Genomic DNA, 25129 nt, shown 5'->3' with positions numbered 1-25129 from the left:
TAACCCAGCGTGTTGTGTTGTTACTAAAAATAAAGTAGCATACTGACCCAGTGTGTGTAGTTTCCTTTCTTCTTGAATTATGTACAATGTTCTTTATTTCTGAAGCATATTAAGGAGAAGAGGTGAGAGTTGCTCAGGTGGGGCGTGAGGGGTGTGGCTACTCTCATCCATTAAAGTGCTCGTGCTGGAAGTTGATGGCGTTTGACATGAGGATTGTCTGTTGAGTTTCTCCAGCAATGGACGTCAGTTGATTAAGCATTCATCAGCAGTATCCTAATATTATCTACTTACCGGTACGTACATATAAAATTTGATTAATTTTCTGTCACTTTCTGTTGCTTTTCTCGTGGTTTTCCTGTACTCGGTGATGTTTTACTGACTTTTAATTATTCACTTGTTTGGGAGTTACACATTTCAGAGTTTTGTAATTGTCAGTGTATTTTCACCAACATTTTGGACAATTTCGGAGTTAACTATTTTGTCTAAAACAGCAGAACTCCAATGTAGTGATCTCTATCACAGTATTTGTATCCTCGGCCTTTTTTGTAAACATACTTGTTGAATTGCTGTTGGCTAAGTTAAATAAGTCAAATCTTTTTTCTTTTTTTTTTGCTAGTGTAATTTTACGAAAAATAATGCTTTTATTAAAAATGTATATAAATTAATAGCCTATTTATATAAAAATTACATTAATATTTTCTAGGTAAATTATCATAATAACACAATGTGTAGGCTATATACAATGATAGCCGCGTCCAAAGCATTAAATTATTTTAAATGTTGGAATTTCCTCTTACACCTGAAAAGTACATTAAGCAGCCAATAGAGTTAAAAAGTAGAGACCAAAGTATGTGTCATATGCAAAGTTCTTTATGCCTGATAATGTTAATCAAATGTTTTATTTAACTGCCTATTGAAGTTCATGGGCGAATTGGTCTTGTAAAGTATTATCTGACTTTGTGGTTTGCTCACACGGCTTTTTCAAATAAGCAACTTGCTCTTCCAGTCTAAGTGTTATCATTGGAAATTCATATGTTTGCTGTTTTTAATTATGGACATTTGGTTGCATCCACCATATCCAACAAACATGCTGAACAGTCCACCATCTGTTCCTAAATTGTCTCTTTACTTATCATGTTATTGATGGTAGTAATCTTGGATGGCTAAAGTTATTTTTCAGAAGTGAATTTCATTCCAAGCAAGAGCATTAAATTAAATGTTCTTGCTTCTCTAGGAATTCTGGACCAGTTTTTGCCTCTCATTGTTATGTATTTTTATAATTTTTAAAAAAATATTTCTATCAGATCCCTTCAGCCAGTGAACTGGATTTGAGACCACTGGATGTCCACTCCGTGTCCTCCAATGGATGGAGCTCCAGCTGTTACCACGGCACCTCTACCTCCTGTTTCCTCCAGGTGCTTTCAAAATGAGAACTCACCCTTCAGACGTACCGCCCAGCCCCCTCCCCTGGGCCCTCCACCTCCTCCTCCCCCTCCACCACCTCCACTACCACCCCCACCGCCTCCACCTCCTTCACCTATGGGGGACCCCTTCACCCGGACTGTCCAACGGCGTTCAAAAATGCGCAACTTCAACTGGGACGCCATCCCCAGGCACAGCGTTTTGGGCAAGCGCAACGTGTGGACATCCCAACGCAACCTTGAGAACTTTGAGCTGGACACTAAGCGCATGGAGGAGCTTTTCAGCCACAACGAGCACCAGGGTTTGGTCCGTAAGGGTGGGACAGTCAGAAAAAGTGTGTGGGGCCTTTCGCAAATCACTACAGAAGCAGAAAATGTAAGTGCCTTTACTTAAAAATTGATTAAACCTGTTAGGTGCAATAGATGATTCTCTACAGTAACATTTTTTTCTTGTACTGGTCTCCTCATATCCGGATAGCAATCCCAATGTTAAACGGTCTAAATGTATTTTTTTATAAATGTATATGGTCTATGGAAGGTGTAGGACCATAATATGTTCATCCAATTTTTATATTCAGTCCAAATAAAATAATACGTGTCCTTTCTGCCTATCAGTTTATGTTTTTTACATCGCGCACCCTATTCGCGTGTCATCACACGTCATCAGCGCATTACATGCTATGCAGTTTATACAGTGAGATCTCAGTCACAAGCAACGCAAACAAACTGCAGCCACATTTGACAGTTCCTACCGAATCAAAACAATGAGCTTATGCTGCGTTCACGCCATAACTATCATAATTAAGAGATGGCAACCTGTGACGTTCTAACCGGAGCTGTTCAGTCAGACTCAGAATTGTGCATTTCCATGTCAACAGTATCAACACAATGAAATTAATCTGCAGCAGTCAGGTACAAGCTCTCTAAGTTGTTTGTTCATTATAATTGTTATGTTGACATGAGGTAGTTTAACACCGTCTCTTGTGATGCATTACCAAGAGCAGCTGTGTGTGTGCGCGAGCGCGTTCATGTGTTTTTTTTGAAGGAGGTGTGGCTTTGGATGGCGATTTGCAGGGTGGGTGGGATCATATGTTTTCAATGCTAGCAGGCTAACTTTAGCATTTAACAGATCACCAACTGCACCTTTAACTGTCACCTCCTTTTTGAGCATAGATGTGAAAATGCACTATCCGAACTTAAATGGTTTTAATTCATGAATGCTTTGTTATACAGACCTAAGGTTGGCCTCTTTTCAAAGATGCTTAGCAGTGTAAAAAAAGTTTTACTGTAAAGCAAATGTACTGCACTAAACATTTTTTTTCTTTTCTTTTATATAAAATATATTTTACAAAATAACAAAGCTATATGTCTAACCAATTTGTGTTCCAAATTCTATCTCAAAACAAATATGGAACATTGATTCTCAGTCTTTTCCAATTATATGTTTTGTCAACATTAGAAAAAATTTGATTTTAAAACAGTGCAGTAATTTTGTACAATTTAAAACATCAGACCAGCCTCTAGGGGGAGGAGCCAGCTAAAAGGTTTTAAAGTACTGTTTTTTTTTTTTTTTTTTTTTTTTTTTTTTTTTTTAATTATAATGCAATGTCCAATTTCAAAACTGTTATCACAAGATTAATTGAGTGTTTTTGAGTGTTCAAATAATAATGATAATAATTATGATTACCAAAATATGTGATAAGGAAAAAGGCAGTAAATGTATAAGGAGCCACTAACGGGACACTGACAGTTAAGCTGAGCTTGTTGTGAAGCTGAAGGATTTGTCATTAAAAACTAGTCGTGTATACCTATAGCTGTACTTTCCAGTGAGGCCCTTTGGCTGGGACAGCAATGCAGGGTTGAAAGACAGCTCAGATGTCATCTCTTGTGTATCAAGATTGAAAGTTTAGCAGCAAGTGGGTGAATTAAACATGCCATGTAGTACTTGTTCATGGCCTACATCAACCCAATCAATTACTCATTTGTGTCTCTCACCTTTCAAAAGGCAAATGATCTGGGGAGGTGACTCCAGTACTTATGCTCTGATAAAGCTTCAGTATTGAACATCCTGTCTTCTGAGACCTCATTTAGTTGGAAGCGCAACAAGATTATTAGCGTTGCTTGTTTGGTTTCCAGTGCATTCTTGTTTAACCAACTTGTCCCCGAGGCCATTTCAATAGCTCAAACAACATACTTAACTCTGAAGTATCAACTATAAGAAGAGATAAAATAAAAATAAAAGGTCTAGATGACATGCTTCAAATGTCCTCCATTAAAGAGGATGTTTTGTTTTATAAATTTTTGCAATATTACTTGAAACTGTCTTTACTAACTGATAAAAGACTATTTATTAGGTGCACTGAAAGGAATAATATTAATATACATCATCTGTGCACGAGGTAGGGTTAGGGTGGGGCGCGTAAACGATTGGCCCTCTGGCTTGTCAATCACTGCCATGACGTTCCTTGTGAGAGACGAGCGCGGCTGCGCGCTCCAGTAACTTTCCACACTCCACAGGCGCCGCATGCAATGTTTTTGTCAGGAGACAGGAGTAACAACTGCAGATTATGAGTTACCTGCGGTGAGTCCGACATAATGAATCCACTAACACGACACAGCGAATGCCGGTGGTAAACACTCGTGTTCTAATACTCGTGCGCGATTTTTGGGAGGCGTTCCCTCGAAATGAGCTGTGAAGGAGGGGGGTTGTTCTTACGCATGCGCTCATTTCAAAAACTCAGTAACAGTCTTTGGTTTCTCAGTTGACGAAAAGATCCTCTGTATCACCTTTAAGACATTTATATTAAATGGGCTCACAAGGATTAAACATTAATAAACACATTCACATTTTCCCTTCAAAAGTATTTAAAAGTATAATGAGGGATTAATTTCAATTTCAAATATACTAATATTATTTTGCATGTGCAGCATAGTGTTTCTCTCATTTAAAACGGCTCAAACATGCATTTTAGTCTGGGATTAGCTTAAGCCTTGTCTGTGAAAGGGTAATCTTTTATATTTTACTGTTATCATATAAACCTAAGTGTGACCAGATGATTTAAATGCTCGTCTGCCCTATTGCACTTTTGTTACACATCTATTTAAGGAACATGTACTGTTTGTGTGGAAGTTAATCTCAGAAATGTTGAACTTTTCACAACAATGTTTGCTCATGTCTTTTTGATTCCACTTCCATCTTCTCTTATACAATGAAATATGCATGTTAAATCAGCATCATGTTAAATCAGCATCATGCTTCCTGGATTTTTTTTAATTTTTTTTTTTTAGTTGCTGTCACTGAATATAATATATGCTATTTCCAGCTTATGAGAAACTGACACCATGTATCTGTCTTTTTTCTTTTTTTAGGTATCAATTCTCAACTCTAAGAAAAGTATGAATATTGGTATTTTGCTAAAACAGTTTAAAAGGTAAGGTGTGAAATTTAAATTGTCTGTTTTCCTTAATTCCTAATTTCAAAATTCACAGTAACATTTTTGCTTTTTGGAGTGAATCTTGTACTTGTACTATGATTGCCTGGTTAGCAAGACAATCTAAATTGAGTGTCTAGAAGAACCTTACACTGAATTACATCCATTATAAGTAATATGTGTGACAAGTTGCTGAGAGCTCCCAAAATAACTCCCAAGTAGCCATTTAAAAACATCTTATCTGTGGTTCCGTGCACTTTTCAGGACACCGAAGGACATTGTAGAGGCTGTCAGGCACGGTAACCTCTGCTTTGCTTCCGGGAAACTGAAGGAACTCAACAAGCTGTTGCCCGATGACATGGAGGTAAACTGGCTTTCTCTATATGACCACATTGGGCTGTGCTATTGATCAGCTATGTGATCAGTTATGTTTTTAAAGTGATAGCTAACCCAAAAATAAAAATTCTGTCATTTACTCCCCCTTAAGTTGTTCTAAACTTTTATGAGTTTCTTTGTTCTGCTGAACACAAAAGAAGATATTTTGAAGAATGTTGGTAACCAAACCATACAGGTTTAGAACACCTTGAGGGTGAGTAAATTATTTTTTTTATTTATCCCTTTAACACTGCTTATGTATTGACACTTTCCAGACAAAGAAGCTGATGTCATTCAATGGAGATTTATCTCTGCTAAATGATCCTGACCGTTTCATGGTGATGCTAGTTCAAGTGCCTGGGTGAGTTTTTCTGTCATGGTTCAAAGCATTTGAAAGGCCAATTTCTGTGCTGTTTTTGGGGTAAATTCTGTGGGAACATATTTAAACATGTTGAAATGTGTTAAACAGCTAATTGAAATAAGCTTTAGCTAAAAAGCTGCTAATAATTCTGTGACTTTTGTTTGTTTTCAGGTATAAAGTGAGATTAAAGAGCCTGCTCCTCAGAGAAGAGTTTTTTCCCTTTATAGAGGAGCTCAAGCACTCCATTGCTGTCATGACAACTGCTGCTAATGGTACTTCCAAAAGTCTAAGACCACCAGTGAAAATGCTTCTTTTTTCTTTTTCTTTTTTTTTACTAGAAATGATCAGCATATGAATGGAAAATTGGAAAGTGGAAAATTGGTTTGTGTAAAACCTGATGAACATGTTCTTTAACATTATTTGAAAATGGTCCAAAGTGCATATTGTGCTTCAGTGGACAGTCTGTACAATGCTCATCATTCTAATATGCTGATTTGGTGCTCAAGAAACAATTCTTATTTTTTTTCAGGATTCTTTATAGAACAGCATTTATATGAAATTATTAATGTCTTTACTGTTATTTTTCATCAATTTTGCTAAATAAAAATATTGTTATCTTTCAACAACAACAACAAAAAAAATCATGCTAACCTTGAACTTTTGTTTACCTACTAGAGTTGCTGGCATGTGATGACCTACATTCAATCATCAGACTGGTGCTGAAGGCTGGTAACTACATGAATGCAGTGAGTGTCACATGGTCTGTTCTGTTTGTTATAGATGCACTATTCCTGAGTGTGAACTACAGCTGGAGCAGATAAATGACTTATAATAATAAATGCTGTATCTTGTTCAGGGCGGCTATGCAGGTAGTGCCATTGGCTTCAGGATGACATCATTGCTCAAACTAGTGGACACCAAAGCAAATAAACCTGGCATGAACCTTATGCACTATGTATCCATGGTAAATTAAGTGATCACATTTTTCAGGACTTATTATTGGATGTTAATTCTTTGTGTGTGTGTATATATATATATATTATTTTTAAATGATGCAGTGACTTTTTTTTTTTTTTTTTTTTTTTTTTCTATTTATTACAGCAAGCCCAGCAGATCGATGAAGCTTTGCTGCATTTCCCTGATCAGCTTCAACACATTGGAATTGCTGCAAGGTAGGTATAATACATGTTTTGTAATGTATAGGAGATGCATTTTGGAGTATAATGCCACTTTGTTCATAAATTCTATATAGGATCCAAAAGCAGGAGGTGGAGATGGACCTTCAAAGGGAGTTGGAGAAAATTAGGGAAGCAAAGATGGATGCTAGTAAACAGCCAGATTTACAACATCAGATGGGAGCATTTCTTTGTGTAAGATATTTTGGATTTCTATGTAACCTACAATAAAATGCATTGAAATTGCAACATAATGTCAGGTGATTTGTTTTGTAATTACCTTAATAGGCAAAACAGCATGGAGTATCAGTATTTTGGGAATAATGTATGTCTGCTCTTGTACAGTTGGCAGACATTCGGCTTGCAGACGTGGAGGCCTCTCTTCAGGAACTGGACACCATCAGTGCCTCAGTGGCAGAGTACTTCTGTGAAGACCCAGCCGCATTTAAACTAGAGGAGTGTTGCTCTATCTTTCATTCCTTCTGTGAGAGGTTTGAGAGAGCTACACAGGTAAATTCTCATGTCTTATAAGGGCAAAATGCAGGGAACTTTATTACAAGTGTGGTGCTACAGGTGGTGTTACACACAAAACACTTTAAATACTTTCACTGCATGAAATTTCTGTTGCATATTGTTTACAAAAATGTATTCTGGTTTCAGATATGAAAACTTTAGATATTATTTGTTAGCTTTAAACTTTTTTTTTTTTTTTTTTGTCCCTAATTTTTTTCAGTGTGATGGAAGTGATAACGCAATTTTATTTGTTATTATTTACTTTTATTTAGTTTAAAATGCACACATCAAATTTGTTACAATCAAAGTAACATACATGCACATTTATGCATATAGTACAAAAAAAACTATTTGCATTTGCCAAAGCCTTAGAACAAATGAAGAAAATAATGAATATAGTGTGTGAAGGCCTGTTATGTAAAGCCTCTATAGTGGAGGCTATGAAAGCTTGTTTCCACCAAATAAATAAATAAAGGTAATTGTGACCTTTTTTTATCTCACAATTCTGACTTTTTTCCCCCCTCAGAATTGTGAGTTTATGTCTCACAATTCCGACTTTATAACATGCAATTGCTCGTTATAAAGTCAGAGATATAAACTCTGAGGGGGGAAAAAAGGTCAATCTTATAACTTGCAATTCTGACTTTATATCTTGCAATTCTCACTTTATATCACACAATTGTTTATATGTGTATATATATCTGAGAAAAAAAAATCAGAATTGTAAAATATAAACTCGCAATTCTGAGAAAAAAATGTCAGTCTTAACTCTTATCACACAATTCTGACTTCATAACTCACAATTCTGACTTTATATCATGCAATTCTGAGAAAGAGTCTGAATTGTGTGATATAATCTTGCAATTGCAAGGAAAAAAAGTCTGAATTGTGAGATTAAAAAGTCACAATTACCTTTTTTATTTTTATTTCATGGTTGAAACAAGCTTTCATAGGAGGCCCATGCTTTGATAAGAGCTTTTTTTCTTTGCTAAATTAACACAATATTGAAATGAGATTTAAATCTAAAATTAGATTTAAATGTAACTGTTATATTTGTTATTTACAGTTTTAAAGACTGGGACTAGGAAGGGTAATACAATAAAATCCGTTTACATTAGGCATTTAAAAGTTGCACAAATTGTTTCCAAGATTTTTGAAAACAAAAATGGGGGGAAACATCAAAATCTGTTGTCTATCTGTTCTATCAATGTTGGAGAAACACCCACAGCCTCTTCTGTCCTGTCCTGCAGGAAAACCGTGAGCGAGAAGTGGCCGAGACTCGCAAGCGACAGCAGAGAGAAAGAGAAAAGCTGACCAGAACGGCTAAGCGCCGATCCACCGGCACATGCTCCAGTCGGGATGCGGGCGATGAAGCCTCCGCTCTAGAATCTGTCCTGACCAGTTTCCTCAGTCAGCGTCCTTCTCGCAGGAGGCCCGTTGGGGACAGATCTGTCACAGACAGCCCCATCAAAAACATCCGCCCTCAGGTTAAGGAGCGTGAGGGCAGAGGGCATCTAGACAGCCCTGTGGAAACCAACGAGGAGAAAATTGAGATCTCAAGGGTGCAAGAACCAGAGGACATCCGTCGGAAGGAGGAGGCTCCACTCTGCAGCATTAATGATGTTCAGCGGGCACGCGCCACATCCAAAAGAGGACAGTGCATTGATGATGGACTGATTCCTGAATGCAATGACCATAAAAAAGGTGGGTGTAGCAACACCTCGACCAAACAAGAGTTTGTGGTCACTGAAGGTGGAGTGATGGATAAAGAAGTGGAGGAGACTGGAGACATGGATAAAGGAGAAGTGGAGGAGACTGGAGACATGGATAAAGGAGAAAGAGAGGAGAACGAGAATATAGAGGAGGCAGACAAAATGCCTGAGCTCTCTGGCAAAATCTTCCGCTTTCAGGATTGCGGCGGCCTGAGTGGAACCATTACACCAGATCGTTCCCGAGGCCATGGTGTGTGCATCTCTACTCCTCAACAGAGGAATATAAAAGAGGTGGATCTGGCCTTGCAGAACGGAATGGGAGGTCTAGGCTCACCGTGGACCATCCTCAGCCCTCGTATCTCTCCACATAACACTCCCCACCGGAGACACTCCTTCTCCTTCTCCAGGGTGGACATCCTTGATGATGGGGTGTGGGCGTTGCCTGACACACCTGTGCGCGACAAGCCCCCTTTCTCTCATAAATCAGGTGTGGGGACTTCATCCTCTTTACCAGACTGTCCTTCAAAGCAAACTCCAGCACACGGGATGTCTATAAGGTCTGCATCACTTACTGATGAAAAAGAGCAGGCATCTAACTTCAAATTTGGACAGATCTTTCAGAAACGTAATGGACAGGAGCTTCCTCCAGATAAAAGACCCGAAAGCTCAGGACTTGTATCTTTCTTTCGACGCTTTGGGGAAAGAAACAGGGCAGGAACTGTCGGTTAAGAAGACATGGCATGTCCTACAGAGTTTTATACTTTTAAGGATTTTACGCTGCCGTAAAGGATTTGATGTAGGCAACTGGGGACTTGTCTTACAACGTTCTTGATGTCTTTTGTGTTCTTATGCAAAACTACCTGATGATGTGTGCTGATGTCTTGATATCTTATTAGTTTTTAGTTGAAGTCTTAAGCATTGTTATTTCTAACATGTTGATTTTATTGGTTCACAACACTGAATTTCAGGGACTGAAATGCTTTTTATTTTTGTTCGTCTTTTAAAGTTTGTCTTATTTTTATGTAATAAAGTGTGGATTCCACCTTTAAAGCCTTTGTGTGTGCCTTCACCCTTCAACTAGTAATACAAGAGTTGCTGTATCAGTACCTTGAATCTTCTGGAATCACAAAAAATGTTGAAAACGAATAGCATTATCGTAATTATTAGCAGAAATAAGTGTTGGACAATAGACCTTACTCAGACCCTTACCCAACCCTAACTCAGTATGAAAGTGAGGCTGTGAGGGATGGACTTACCGTGTTTTCATTCATGGTTTTCATTGTAAAAAGATGTATAAAGCTCCTAGATTACTTATTTTCTACAGCTTATGTTTTCTTTTTGAAATTTTACTAAAATTTCTTGGATGGACAATTCAAAAACACATTAAAGGGTTAGTTCGGCCAAAAATGAAAATTCTGTCATTTATTACTCACCCTCATGCCGTTCCACACTTGTAAACCCTTTGTTAATCTTCGGAACACAAATTAAGATATTTTAGTTGAAATCTGATGGCTCCGTAAGGCCTGCATAGGGAGCTATGACATTTCCTCTCTCAAGATCCATAAAGGTACTAAAAACATATTTAAATCAGTTCATGTGAGTACAGTGGTTCAATATTAATATTATAAAGCAACGAGGATATTTTTGGTGCGCAAAAAACAAAACAAAATAACGTCTTATATAGTGATGGCCGATTTCAAAACACTGCTTCAGGTCAGGAAGCTTCAGAGCACAAATGAATCAGCGTGTCGAATCAGCTGTTCGGAGCGCCAAAGTCACGTGATTTCAGCAGTTTGGCGGTTTGACACGCGATCCGAATCATGATTCGATACGCTGATTCATTATGCTCTGAAGCTTCCTGAAGCAGTGTTTTGAAATCGGCCATCACTAAATAAGTCGTTGTTGTTGTTTTTTTTTGGCACACCAAAAATATTCTCGTCACTTTATAATATTAATATTGAACCACTGTACTCACATGAACTGATTTAAATATGTTTTTAGTACCTTTATGGATCTTGAGAGAGGAAATGTCATTGTTCCCTATGCAGGCCTCATGGAGCCATCGGATTTCAACTAAAAAATCTTAAATTTTGTGTTTCGAAGATTAACGAAGGTCTTACGGGTGTTGAACGGCATGAGGGTAAGTAATAAATGACAGAATTTTCATTTTTTGGTGAACTAACCCTTTAAATGACAGTACAACCCACTGAAGAAACCCTCAGCCTCACTGTCATTCCCGTTAAAAGGCAAAACGTTTGAAAACCACTATATTAATGAAATGTAGCACAAACGCTGTTATCAAGCAGTATATACAAGTGTTGAAATTCTAAAAGTATAGCTATACTTTTTTAAAGTAGGCCTATTTGAACTACTATTAGGTTAGTAATAATGACATAGAAAGCAATATAAGAAGTTTCCACTGTAGCATGACGGACTGGCAGCCCTGGACAGAATGGTTGATGTCACTATTCATTCATGTTCATGTTTCTCTTCCACTTTATTTTTGCTGTCTGAACGCAATACATTCTCTCTCTCTCTCTCTTTCTCTGCTCGTGTTCATCAAGATTAAAATGGAAATGAAGAGAATTTGCCATGTTGTCTAGGTAATGGTGTATGTTTACAGTGTGATCTCACTTGGCTGGTGTCTCAGTGAAATAATACCCCCTGGAAAAAAACTGCAGAGCACAAAGTCTTCTTTCATGCGGTCCTCCTCAGCTCTCTCACAAAGGCTGATTTTGTTCATGAAACAATCTAGAACTTCTACAAAATTATCTTCATGTAGCATGTTACAGTACATGTAATTTATCCTTTTTTATGTTTTGTTTAATAGTGTCCCACCATTTAGACCACTCCTAAATAATGGGATGCTTTCCATGCAAGTTGTTCATAAAATAATGCACAAGAAGTAGCTACATCTTGCATTGTGGAAAATGCGTGATTAGTGTGTGTGTGTGTGTGTGTGTGTGTGAGAGAGAGAGAGAGAGAGAGAGAGAGAGAGGACAGGAGAAAGAAAAAACGAGGAAGAAACTCGAGCTTTACAAAAGGAAAGGAAGACATGATCACTTTGTTGGGGACTGGGAATTCTTGACAAAACACATCTGCAAGACCTGTGATACTTTGGTGTCATTTAAAGTAAGTATATTATTTATTTAACAAACCTATTTTAATATTAGAAATGAAAAGAAGTATCCCTCATGCATAACTGCTACAACTGGACTACTACAATCCACATTTAAAAATGGTATTATTTTAGTTATATTAGCAAGTTAAGATTTTACTCAGTAGCGTGAGGTTTTTCATACATTGGGAGCAAATGTCCCAGAGAGAGTAAAACCTGAATCATTTAACGTGAGGGTGTGGGCTGTGTGTGTTATTTAAAATTATTATAATACATTTAAAATAGCTTAATTATATTGAGTATTGTGACGAAATGTAAACATTTTGACATGGAATCTTCAAATGTCTCGTTCATAGTAAGCAAGTAAGCTGTGGAGCGAGTTATACAAGGAATGACAGTGAACTGCCTTTGGGTTGTTAAACAATTAAATAGTACATCATTTCTGTTTACGTTTGTAATTAAATGTTATCTTAGTGGCTCAGTTGGGCTTTTCCCACACCTAGTAATTTAAAAAGTATCCAGGTATCAAAAGTGTCCAGGAGATGGCGCTATATTTTAGTAAACGATTTGACAACACCAAGTTCTTGACTTTTTTTTTTTAATTCAAAGAACAATAACATACGGTATGTGATGAAACAACAAAAGGAAGAGGAAAAAAGGGAAAAGAACAAATTACAACAAATAAAACAGGGTGCCAGGGGAAGTAAATATAAAAGATCAAAACATAGATAGAAAATATACATACATTTATATATATATATATATATATATATATATATATATATATATATATATATATATATATATATATATATATACATATCATATAGATATACACATACAAATCAAATAAATGTATTATAAAATTCACAAGCTTTCAAAGTTCTTAAAGATTTCTTGTTTAAATAGTCTCTGATACTGTCAATATATATATTTCAGTCAACAAAATCATAAAGTTTGGTATCTTATTAGTAAATTTGCACTTATGAATGTGAAATGTGGTTAACAATATAATTAGATTTATTAGATAAAAGCACTGTTCTTCTTGATCAGAATAATCAGTAAAGCCAAAGAGTACGTTTTCCCACAAGAGTGAAAGATTTTGAACACTGAATATTTTCTTTGATAAATCTTTGAACCTTACACCATAGTGTAACTGAGTATTCTTTGGGCTTTTTTTTATTTTTTTTATAGATTCTAAATAAACTTTAAGGGCTGTTTGAAAATGAGTAAAATTGGGTTTTGAGTTGCTCCATTTAGTTTATATAATAAAAGTCACATATCTTGGAAAACGATTTGACTTTGTTCTGTGCGTGTGAAAGCAACGTCATCACGCTAAAACTTACATAACTCCTTTCCCTGACTATTGTTTCTTTTTTATCTAACATAAAATAATAATAATAATAAAAAATTTAGCTCCTTTCCCCTGACTATTGTTTCTTTTTCATCTAACATAAAATGTTAATAATAAAAAAGTTAGCTGTTTTCCCTTAGTATTTTCTCTTTGTTTTTTGCTTGTGGAAACTGCTAGTAGACTTGAACTCACTTTCAGAATCTAGTGATTTATTAACTCTTTTTTTTTTGTCACATTTGTTTTGTCCTTCTTTATAGATCACACATAGTTGGAATGATGTCTCACTCTAATTTAGCTTGATTACTGAAAGCAGGAACATGTTGTGGTAAGTTGTTTAACTCCATATTATGGTTTGTGTTGGGAAATGAATCCTCAAGTGCATGAAATGTTGCATTTTGGTATTAAAATCTGTAATTGTGATTATCACAATTTGCTTTTCTCAATAACTCTTCTGTTGTGGCCCAGCATAAGTGGTTCAATAGACATGCATGGGAGGAAGCTGAGTAAGGTTGCAACTGATAGCAGGACAATGCTGGGCATTCACAGAGTCATTTCCGGGCCTATGTTTGCCGGAAAAGTGTGAAAATGGATGTGACCCTGTGAAGCCATCCACTGATGTATTATGTCAGTCATGAGTAACACTGGATTTCACCTGTATTTGACCTCCCACACCATTGAAAAAAGAGACTTACAAACAATGGTGACCAGATGATTCACATTCAATACCATTTAACATTAAGCATCAGAATGAATGAGTAGAGATAGTGAGAAAGACTTGTTTTGCAATTACTTGCTTTCATCACACCAGATTTTTCCTCTACTACACATGTAGCTGAGTAAGTAAAGTACAGCAGGACTATAATAGGTGAACTTTGTTCCTTAGTTGATTAAGAAAGACTGAGCTTTAAAACGGTTTTAATCCCTGTGGTTCATTCTCCGTACAATGCACTCATTAGTGCAGATGAGAGTTAAACCTTATTATAGTGAATATTAACGTTCTCTCATACCAGGCAGTTATTAAGTAATTAAGCACTGGTATTCCCTGTTTGCATATATTAAGATATTAAATATAATAAGACCCTGATAAATGCTGATGCATATCTTTAGCTTTAGACATCAAACATGCAACCAGTTGGTTATTCAAGCTTTAGATCAATGGCTTTCATCCTTTTTGACTCAAAGATCCCCCTTTGTCCAAGACAAAATGCAAATATAACTCCAAATATGATGTCAGGTTAATGTTGTACGTCTTTATTTTTATTGTTTTGTTTGATTTTAATTAGGATTATGTTAATATAACTCATTTGAACATAAGTTTTATTGGGTCCCCCCTGGAAGTTTGACGCCCCCTGGTTGAGAACCTCTGCTTTAGATGAGATGTTGGCAAGAAGAAAAGGAAAGAATGAAAAGGTTTTAACCTGGAAAGAAAATGTTTGTGGTGCAAAAATATTAGAAATATATAAATATTTGTTTGTGACATTAATGGGTGTTTACTGCGGGCATGTTTTGTGCCAGGCATGTTTTGTGCCATGTTTTGTGTTTCTTTCTTTCTTTCTTTCTCTCTCTCTCTCTCTCTCTCTCTCTCTCTCTATATATATATATATATGTATATATGGATATGTATGTATAAACCTGTCTTGAAAATGTATTTTTACATTTTGTCTAATTTTTTACCTTATCTGTACCTTATTTTAGATGCACTCTTAAACTATCCATCATAAAATTAAGATTTTATTTTAAACTATGATAACAATGATTGAAATAATTACAAACAGTTTTAATATTTATACACAAATTACTATCCTTTGATACAAGTCCCTCGTTTTTCTGCCATTTCAACCAACAATTTTTTCACTAATAAAGTTTTTTTCAATAGTTAGTAGACCTATACTTTGAAATATATGACCCATTAAAATAAAGAAAAATCTAGTTAAATATCACTTATGAAGTAATTTAATTTTGTGTCGTTTCTGAGTATACAAGAATGCAAAAACTGAAACCAACAATTTTGTCACTAATAATTTTTTTTTTCAATAGTTAGTAGGCCTATACTCTGAAATATAAGACCCATTAAAATAATGAAAAATCTAGTTAAAAGTCATATATATCATATATATATCATATGTGTGTATCATGAAAATGTTTTTTTTCCTGTTATTTAATTCAAAAAGTAAAACTTAAATATATTCTAGATTTATTAGACATAAAGTAAAATATTTCCAGACTTTTTTTGTTTTCATTTTGATGATTACAGCTTGCTGCTCATCAAAAGAAAAAAATCAGTATCTCAAGATATTAGAATATTTAATTTCAAGTTCTATTAAATTCTCAGGGTATAAATACTGGGTTTAGGTCAGTAATCCCAACAGCAGTCATGGGGAAGTCTGCTGACTTGACAGTTGTCCAGAAGACGATCATCAGGACCCTCTACAATGAGGGTAAGCCACAGAGGGTCATCGCTGAAAGAGCTGGCTGTTCACAGAGTGCTGCGCCAAAGCATATTTATGGAAAGTTGACTGGAAGGGAAAAGTGTGGTAGGAAATGGTGTACGAGTGAAAGGAATGACCGCAGGCTTGAGAAGATTGTCAGGCGAAGCCGATTTAAGAACTTAGGAGAGCTTCAAAAGGAGTGGACTGAAGCTGGAGTCAGTGCCTCAAGAGCCACCACACACAGAGGTCTTCAGGAAATGGGCTACAACTGTCACATCCCACGTACCAAGCCACTTCTGAACCAAAGACAACGTCAGAAGCGTCTTACCTGGGCTGAGGAGAAAAAGAACTGGACTGTTGCTTAGTGGTCCAAAGTCCTCTTTTCAGATGAAAGTAAATTTTGCATTTCATTTGGAAATCAGGGTCCCAGAGTCTGGAGGAAGAGTGGAGAGGCACAGAAACCATGTTGCTTGAAGTCCAGTGTGAAGTTTCCACAGTCAGTGATGATTTGGGCTGCTGGTGTTGGTCCACTGTGTTTTCTGAAGTTCACAGTAAATGCAGCCATCTACCAGGAAATTTTAAATCACTTCATGCTTCCTTCTGCTGACGAGCTTTATGGAGATGCTGATTTCATTTTCCAGCAGGATTTGGCACCTGCCCACACTGCCAAAGGTACCAAAAGCTGGTTCAATGACCATGGTGTTACTGTGCTTGATTGGCCAGCAAACTCGCCTGACCTGAACCCCATAGAGAATCTATGGGATATTGTCAAGAGGAAGATGAAAGACACCAGACCCAACAATGCAGATGACCTGAAGGCCGCTATCAAAGCAACCTGGGCTTCCAATACACCTGAGCAGTGCCACAGGCTGATCGCCTCCCAGCCACGCCACATTGATGCAGAAATTCATGCAAAGGGAGGCCCAACCAAGTATTGAGTGTATAGAACTGAACATACTTTTCAGAAGCCTGACATTTCTTTTTAAAATATCCTTTTTTTTTATGATCTTATGAAGTATTCTAATTTATTAAGATAGTGAATTGGTGGGGTTTTGTTAAATGTGAGCCAAAATCATCACAATGATGAACTTATTTAATACACGAGTTCCACAATTTGAGTTGAATTTCTGAAATTAATCAACTTTTCCATGACATTCTAATTTATTAAGATGCACCTGTGTGTATATATATATATATATATATATATATATATATATATATATATATATATATATATATATGTGCATATCATTAAATACAAGAGCAGACTGCAGTGTTGGCCAGAGTGTTTTTTAGTGCTCTTTGGAGAGTCTATTTACAAAACCACGACATGGGAATCTGCAGCATCACATGTGATGCCATCACCACCCCCAGGCTTCCTGAAGAGGTCTGCCTTCATACCACTAATAGAGCACACAAATACACACACTCACACACTGCTGAGTGCTGGCTTTGTGTTGCAGTCACATGCAATTTACACTATGGGTCCTGCAGGTCTGTGCTCTTCCTCTATGAGTTTACTCCAGGCTGTTAAGGAAAGAGAGAGAGAGAGAGAGAGAGAGAGAGAGAGAGAGAGAGAGAGAGAGACGACGAGGAGGAGGGGGAGCTAGGCAGCCTGCCATCTGGGTTCTGCTGCACTGGATGCAGTCTCCATGGTAACATCGCTCTCTCATGCAATCAAATCAAGGAATGAGATCAGGCCCAGCCCACCCCCCTCAGCGTGGATGCAGTTGTTGCTTTTGTCATCTAAGCCACACCCCCAGCGTTTTGTCTCCACCCATTCCAGCCCTTCGGTTGGTGCTTAGTGATGAATTGAACTCAATTTGCCACTCTAGATGTTGGTGATATGATATTACTTTGAAGGGTTGTGACTTGGTAGTCCAAGATCTCACCATGAGTCTTTGTCTTTCATTCGACAGAAAGGATATTTTTAGCTTGTCTTGGAAGACTGATGTGACTTAAGTGAATTTCTAGACTATAATTATGCTGGGACTTATTCTATGTATAATGTAGTGAATATCTACAGTGGTGGCATGTCTATCTCTTTCTCTCTGTAGTCATTTATCTTCATTAGCTCTCATGCAGTTACTGTCGTTATCTTGATAGTAAAAAGTCATTATCTTGTCCCCTTGATTTTTCTTCTATCATGTTATTCCTGCTATCTCTTCGTTTCCCCTCATTTCTCCTGATTGTGAATACAAATAAACCCTCCCCCTTACAGCATGCTGGGAAACTGAACAAAAGGGCTTTTCAGAGTCATGCCCATGTGCAAGCAGAAAAGATGTTATCATGCAATTTCTTTACACAAGAGAGTCATTAATTTTCTTGCATATTCACCTCCCTGATTTGACCTCTTGAGGACTTTCTCTTTGAGATAGTCACAAACATGTGATACTTTGTGTGTGTGTTTTGTTTGTTTGTATTGATATGTGGTGTTTTGCACTGCAAAAAATAATTTATTAATCAGTATTTTGTCATGTTTTCCATTAAAAATATCTAAACATCATTAAAATGTTAAATTTACATTGTTGGAAAAAAAATAAAATATTAATTTGTTTATGTTTTTTAGATAATTTATTTGGTATTAAGTTTATTTTTATTACCCCATTGGCATTTTTTATACATAAATCTAATGCTTCATAAAATGTTTTGACTATTTTATGCTTTATTATTTAATGGAAAAAATCAAGATATTCTCTATGAAAACAATCTACACTACTGTTTAAAAGTTTGGGGTCAGAAGAGTTATTTTTCTTTTCATGAAATCTATACTTTTATTCAGCAAGGATGCATTAAATTGATCAAAAGTGAAGTAAAGACATATTAATATGAATATATGAATATATTATTTATATTTTATTACAATATTAATTGTATTAAATATGAATATTAATTTCACAAGATTAAGCAGCACAACTGTTTTCAACATTGATAATAATAAAAAATGTTTTTTGTGCACCAAAATATTAGTGCTGTCAATGTTAACGCATTCAATTAATTTTTTCCAGTTTAACTTTTTAAAAATATTTAACATCCCTTTTTTTCTGCATCCATTTTTTTCATACTTCCTGTTTGTTAGACAGGTAGGAAGGGCACAGGTAAATTTGTTATGGGTTTATGTGAGGATTGTTTATACATTATATATGTAAATGTTATATTTTTGAAGCCTAATAAATGTAAAAAAAAAAAAAAAAAAAGAAGAAAAAAAGATAGCTTTCGGTTACACTGTAATGTTGAATGGCTATAATTCATGTTTAGAATTTGGTAAAAAAAAAAAAATGTAGTCCTGTATTAGTATCAGTGATACTGGCCTTCATTCATAAAAAGATGCCATCAAATAATTATTTAAAATATGCTGTCTTTATGTTGTTTCTACATTAACTGTGAAATTATTACATTATTAAATATATTAAAATCATATATTTTAATCACAGAAAAAATGTATGATTAATCTAGTTAATTTTTTCCGATTGAAATCTAAAATGATTTATTTAAAGCAAACTTGAGTTGCATTTTGTAACCATTTTGACCTCTGTTTCCAAGTGAAAAGAAATGTTCTATCGGAAATTTAATCATAAAAAATGGGTGTTCCATTCCAGAATAGAGCCAGATGAAATGTGACATGTAATTAGCTATTCGGCCATTGGTGAACATTATCCTATAGCATGTGTGGCCCAAGTGACATCAGTAGAAAATGAAAGTCATTTCAAAGGGAAAAGATTAAGAAGACAAACTCTTCTTGGGAATATCATGCACCAGTGAATTCACAGTAAGACAAAAATTGCATTTCATGTTGACTTTAAGGATGTTTAGATATTCTTAATTGAAAACAATACGAAAAATAATACGATTTTTGCAGTGTATATGGTATAGTGGCATCCCTTAGAAACCCTTAGAGACAGTAATAGAGATTCCTCTGTATCTAAAGGATGTCTTCTCTCTCTGCCATTTTCCTGTTGCCTTGCACCTTCACACAGAGCATTGGCTGACCGCATCCCCACCTCCCTTCCTTTCAGCCAATCCCCATCCACTATCTGCTCTTCCCCTCCCTCCCTCTTCATCAGAGTCTCTCTCTTCTCTCTCTCACACACACATTATACACCCTCATTTGCTCACACCCTGCTGCTGCTGCTTCTGCTGCTGCTGCTTCTTCTTCTCTCCTGTCTGCTAGTCTTTCCTGCTTTCTAGATTTGCTCCTTTAATCTGGCTGGTTCTTCTCCTTTGGGATGAGGGGCTGTAAGGCTGGACGGGTCTGTGCTCGGATGCTTCGCTGAGACCTGTCCGTATCTTTCTCTTTCCTTTTTCATCCCTCTATCTCTGTCAGCTGCGAGAACTCACGTGAGTACGGCGTCGGGGAGCTTCCCCCTTTTCCCTCCTTCTCTCTCCTTGTGTTGTGTCACCACTTTCGTTAAACTCTCCATACATCTTGTATGCGTTTTATCAAGCTGTCGTTGAGAAGAACTGTGATGAATAATTTACTGCAGTGTCTGGCCTCTCCCTTTCAGTCAGCTGGGCATCTCTGACACACGCATGCACAAACACACGGACATGATCACAAACACCCTGCCAGCCTTTCAGCGCTTATGTAAAACAACAGTGTGTTTGTGCGTTAAGAAATGAGCTGTGTTTGTGTGGATGTGCACGTAGATGAGTGTGTGTGTGTGTAAACACAAGTATGTTAGCTGTCTGCTTTGACATGTGTGATCAGTATTTGTTGGCTCTCTCTTTATTATCACCTGCTTTGCTGCTTGTACTTTCCACTTATCCGAGTCACGAAGGGGAAAACGTTCAGTTTTGTTGGTGGGATTTTAAATGGGTTGGTTTCAAATTTAATTGTACATTCATGATGAGTGTGTTCAAATAATGCCACAGTGGCTTCCTGTCTCTTAGCAATGATAGGAAGTGTCTGTAGACAGAAGATGTGTGATACATTTTAACGATCCAGCATCTGATGTATTCAAGAATAAAACCATTTTGTTTTGTTTTTAGCATTTATTGACTCACATGACACACCCTATTAGTGACATCATTTTACGGGTACAGTCATAGTAATCAAATAAACTGGCAGCTATAAATAATGTAATAATGACAATACAACTGTGCAATCAAGGGTAGGACTGGTGACAGTCATTCTAATAATGCTTTAGACATTACTCAAATACAGCTGTTGATGTCCTATAAAATTTTGTCTGTAATCATTTTAATTAGCTTTGATGGTTCCCAAGATGGAAATTATATTGCTCATAAGGTTGATCTTTTTAAAGTTCAAAACAATTACCAGAGTTCTCAGATATGATTCATTTGTCTATCAGTTCACTTTTCTCCTAACTTTGCAGTGTTATTATTTATATACTGTTATAGTATTTATTGATATTTTAAATTAGCTTTTTGTATTCGTTTTCATTTTAATAGTTTTTAAGTTTTAGTAATTTTGATTTCAACTTATTTTATTTCAGTTAGTTGCCAGAACCATTTCTAATTTTCATCTAAGTTTTTCATCTAATATTTATATTTATTTTATTTCACCTATTTTAATTCATTATTTTTTAAATAGTTTTAGGTATAATTAACAGACAATATTGCTCCTAACATTACTTAGACAAATAAAAGTAGACACAATGAGACGAGTGATGACATAAGTGTTTAGAGCTGTACAAATGTTTTAATTTTAATATATATATTAATTTAATATTATAATTTAATTTTATTAATTTTAGAATTAATGTTATAATCCAGAGGCACTCTTTCAGGAGAAAAATATGAGAAGTAGGTAGTGGTTTAATGGATCACAAAACTCACGGCTTGGACCATATTATGGTTGTTGAGTCACGGATCGGATATTTTTTCGGATCAGCAAGAAAAAAAATACTTTGCTTTTTATTTATCTCTTAAAGCACATTTTAAAGGTGCTCTAAGTGATGTCACATGTTTTTAGGCCAAAACATTTTTGTCACATAGCTGTCCGATAGCTGCCTGTCCCCTGAACACACTGTAAAAAAACGCGGTCTTTGTAGTCGCCACAAGCTCTGAAAACGGCAATAAAAACAAACTGGTCCAGCCTGGACCACGAATCATAATAAACATGCTCCAGCCAATAACCGACAAGAATGATTTTAAATGTGCGTTCATGACTTTTTCAGGAAGCATGGAGGGGAGGGGAGGGGGAGGAGGAGGGAGGGTCTAGCTAGCCTCTGTTTTGTTTGACAACACTTCGAACGTCAACAGGAAGTTACATCCACCCAGGATCGCTTAGAGAACCTTTAAGTACTTCGATACTACAGCAAAAACTACTAGCCCAACTAATTACGTTCAAACATTATTAAAGTAAACAGTCAGTAAAAAAAGAACAAATACACTAATTAGAAGCATAGATAAATACAATAGAACAAAGATACAAATAAAGTAGAAGTTTAACAGAAATATCCAGGTACAGAAATGTAATAATTAGCCCTAAATGTAAAATAACACTATAGTTTTCACTGTATAAATGATGAATCTTTGTTAAATCTGCACTTTGTTGTTTGATTAACATTAATGACATAGACTGCTGCCACTTTAAATGCATGGATACAGTATAATGATACACATTCGATTTCTTTCTCAACTGTTTACGTTCACTTAAGACATAACCGACTGTGTTTACGAGAATACAGATCACGGATTAACTATGATCTGTTTAACCCTTAGAAGTAGGAGCCTTTAGCAATTTGCTCTCCATTTAAGAAAGGAGAAATAACTGAGATACAGAGATCTCATCTGTGATTTTGCTTTCACACAGGCCGTTCCTTAGATATGAACATTCAATGTATGACACTACACAATATAATTTTTTCTTCTCACATTTTGCATAACAGTTTCACAGACATTAAGATTCACTGTTTGCCATTGCTGTATTCTGTACTGATCCAGCTGTTGGTGTGCTTTCAGAGGAATAAGATTATTCCAAATGTGCTGATCCTCTCTGTACTCTCTTTATCAACTCTGTGGGCCAGTAAAGATGAAGAACGTGAACTGAATTGAAGTGAATGGCACTTACATGCCATTATGTATGCATGTGTGTTGAAGAGGGAGGCCTGTTACAAAGGATAACAGGAATGTCCAACTGGCATTGACGTAATGGCTTCAGAGAAAATTAAGTAAGAGTTGACAGAGTATTCAAAGTCTCAATTAGAGTTAAAAGTAAAGTATGGCTTTTGAAATCCTGTCTTTTTTAACCCAGTTGGCAGTTTGGACTTGTACAAATGCAGATGGACAGCCAACAAACCAATTATGAAGCAAGCATTTCCTCCAAGGCTTTGTTTTCATGTGATAAAACCAAATAAAACCCTTTTTCAGAATGATTTTACTTAAGGTTTGACTGCACAATTCCTCTTGATTGATACTGGGAGGTCAAACAGGGATTGTCATAGTCACAAATGGCATTTGACGTCATTTGGTTGGAGATTATGATGGATGGAAGGGCAGTGAGATGGAGCTCAGCTGACAGATGTCTCTGCTTTAGTGTAGTGATGTGAATTGTCATTCATGGTCATTGTTCATGTATGTGTGTGTGTGTGTTCTTGTGCTCTTTCCACTGTAGGATCACATTAAAGGCCTCACCAGTGACATACAGCCTTTATAGTGATAGTTATGGCTGCCTGAGTGACCATTACTCTATCTAACCTTCTCCTTTAGGGTATTCTTATGTGTTTTGTTTGTGTGTGTGTGTGTGTGAAAGCAATTCACATGTGATGTGTGTTTCTTCTGTGGGGTGTGATAAATTTGTGATGTCGTTAATATGTTCAATAGAACCAGTTTAGCCCATTCAACATGGTTTATAGAGACCCAAGCAGTCATTCTAGTTCATCAACGCACATAAACGTACAGCTATTTTGATGTGACATTCATAATACAAAGACAAACCAGTTTCTATTTAAAAGCTTTTGCTGATTCTTATTGTACCTGAAATATGTGCATCTTTGTTTTTATTCAAAAGGGAAACTTCCTGAAGTCTATTGATATAATCAGTCTCATTTTATTGTGGCAGATATTATTTAAGCTTTTTTTGGCAGTTTTTTTTTCTTTCTTCAGTCACACTATTATTTGAAGTGTCACTTAATATTTATAGCACATGCAAGTGTAAAAATGAAATATGACATACATTATTCCTGCATGATCACACTGACTTTATATTTTCAGTTTGTACGTGTACAACTGTACATGTCAGTAGTGTGCAGAAGTCATCCTCTGAGCTAGTAGTTTGATTGACAGGGACAAAAGAGATCACTGTCTGAACTGGTTAGTGCTAAACTAATGGCTTTTTAGCCTTAGGATGGAAGGGTATGTTCCATGAACATAAAATATAAAATAAAACATATTTTGTTACCTTTTGGAGCTTGAAAGGGCTACGTTTGAGCAGATGTTTTATACCATCACCACTGTCCTCGTCAGAGCTCATTTCCCAGTAAATTAAGCAAATAATAGGCTAGTTTTATGTTTGAGGTCACGAATATGAGCCCATTCGTGATCTCAAACATATTCTCAAAACTCTATAATTTTCAACATCTTCAAAATCAATATTTCAATCACTAACAGCTTCACCAGATCCATCCAGTAAGAGTTACAGTCATATTTGATTGCGTTTAGTACTTACTCTGCAGTAAATTGCTGAGCCATTTCATGTTTTTCTTATTATTTCGTTTTCTGTCTAAATGAGTCGTTACTTCAGCTTTGTGTATCAGACATTGCCTCCTTGTGGAATAAAGGTGAATTGCACTTATTCTGTCATGTAAGATTCAATTATTGTTGTGAAGAAAAAATATACGTACACTCATACACACCTCGGGTCGTTAGCGACCCTATACAATTTTTACAAAAAATGAATACAAAAATAGGCATTCTTTTATAATTTTATGATTTTTTTCTTGTTATATTCTTTATAATGAATTGATCGAGGAATACCAAGAAGGTTGATGTCTAACTTTAAAAAATAAACGAGGAGGAGGGTAGTGAATGGTCACTAAAGACCCGAGGTATGCATTTAAGGGTTAAAGAAATTTCCCTCATATTAATAAGTAAAATGAAACCAAAGTGAAAAATGTTATACAGTATCTTTCAATGCCAGAACCTCTTAACATGTTGAACTCACTGACAGATCCAAAATGTTTGAAGAACTGATTTTAAAAAGACCTAAAGGAGACCATGGATCCTTTCCTTTTGAAGACAGCTGACTATAAATGTCAGTTTTCATGTGAAACAACA

The 25129-nt window shown here is 36.0% G+C and overlaps 2 protein-coding genes across 3 annotated transcripts in view; both read left to right on the top strand.

The window, feature by feature from the left end:
• The first annotated feature begins 133 nt into the window (after window positions 1-133).
• fhdc3 (FH2 domain containing 3) lies at window positions 134-10038 on the top strand. Its single transcript, XM_048179013.1, has 12 exons — window positions 134-293; window positions 1305-1797; window positions 4791-4852; window positions 5117-5216; window positions 5503-5588; window positions 5760-5860; window positions 6264-6334; window positions 6445-6552; window positions 6690-6760; window positions 6841-6958; window positions 7109-7273; window positions 8527-10038. Exons 2-12 carry the CDS (start codon window positions 1342-1344, stop codon window positions 9715-9717), a joined length of 2529 nt encoding a protein of 842 aa, XP_048034970.1. The 5' UTR covers window positions 134-293; window positions 1305-1341; the 3' UTR covers window positions 9718-10038.
• Window positions 10039-12049: 2011 nt separating this feature from the next.
• The window catches only part of trim3b (tripartite motif containing 3b), a 37560-nt gene continuing 24480 nt past the window's right edge, over window positions 12050-25129 (top strand). Inside the window, exons 1-2 of one of the 2 annotated variants that reach the window (XM_048178985.1) lie at window positions 12050-12120; window positions 13718-13785. The gene's annotated coding sequence lies outside the window, so the exon portion shown is untranslated. Of the gene's footprint in view, window positions 12121-13717; window positions 13786-20003; window positions 20228-25129 lie in introns of those variants that run through there. The other variant, XM_048178975.1, reaches the window with a different exon arrangement.

Source organism: Megalobrama amblycephala, linkage group LG2 (assembly GCF_018812025.1).
Source record: "Megalobrama amblycephala isolate DHTTF-2021 linkage group LG2, ASM1881202v1, whole genome shotgun sequence".
Taxonomy (NCBI): Eukaryota; Metazoa; Chordata; class Actinopteri; order Cypriniformes; family Xenocyprididae; genus Megalobrama; species Megalobrama amblycephala.
The sequence above is the reverse complement of the archived record's forward strand: the minus strand, read 5'-3'. Positions and strand labels throughout refer to the sequence as shown.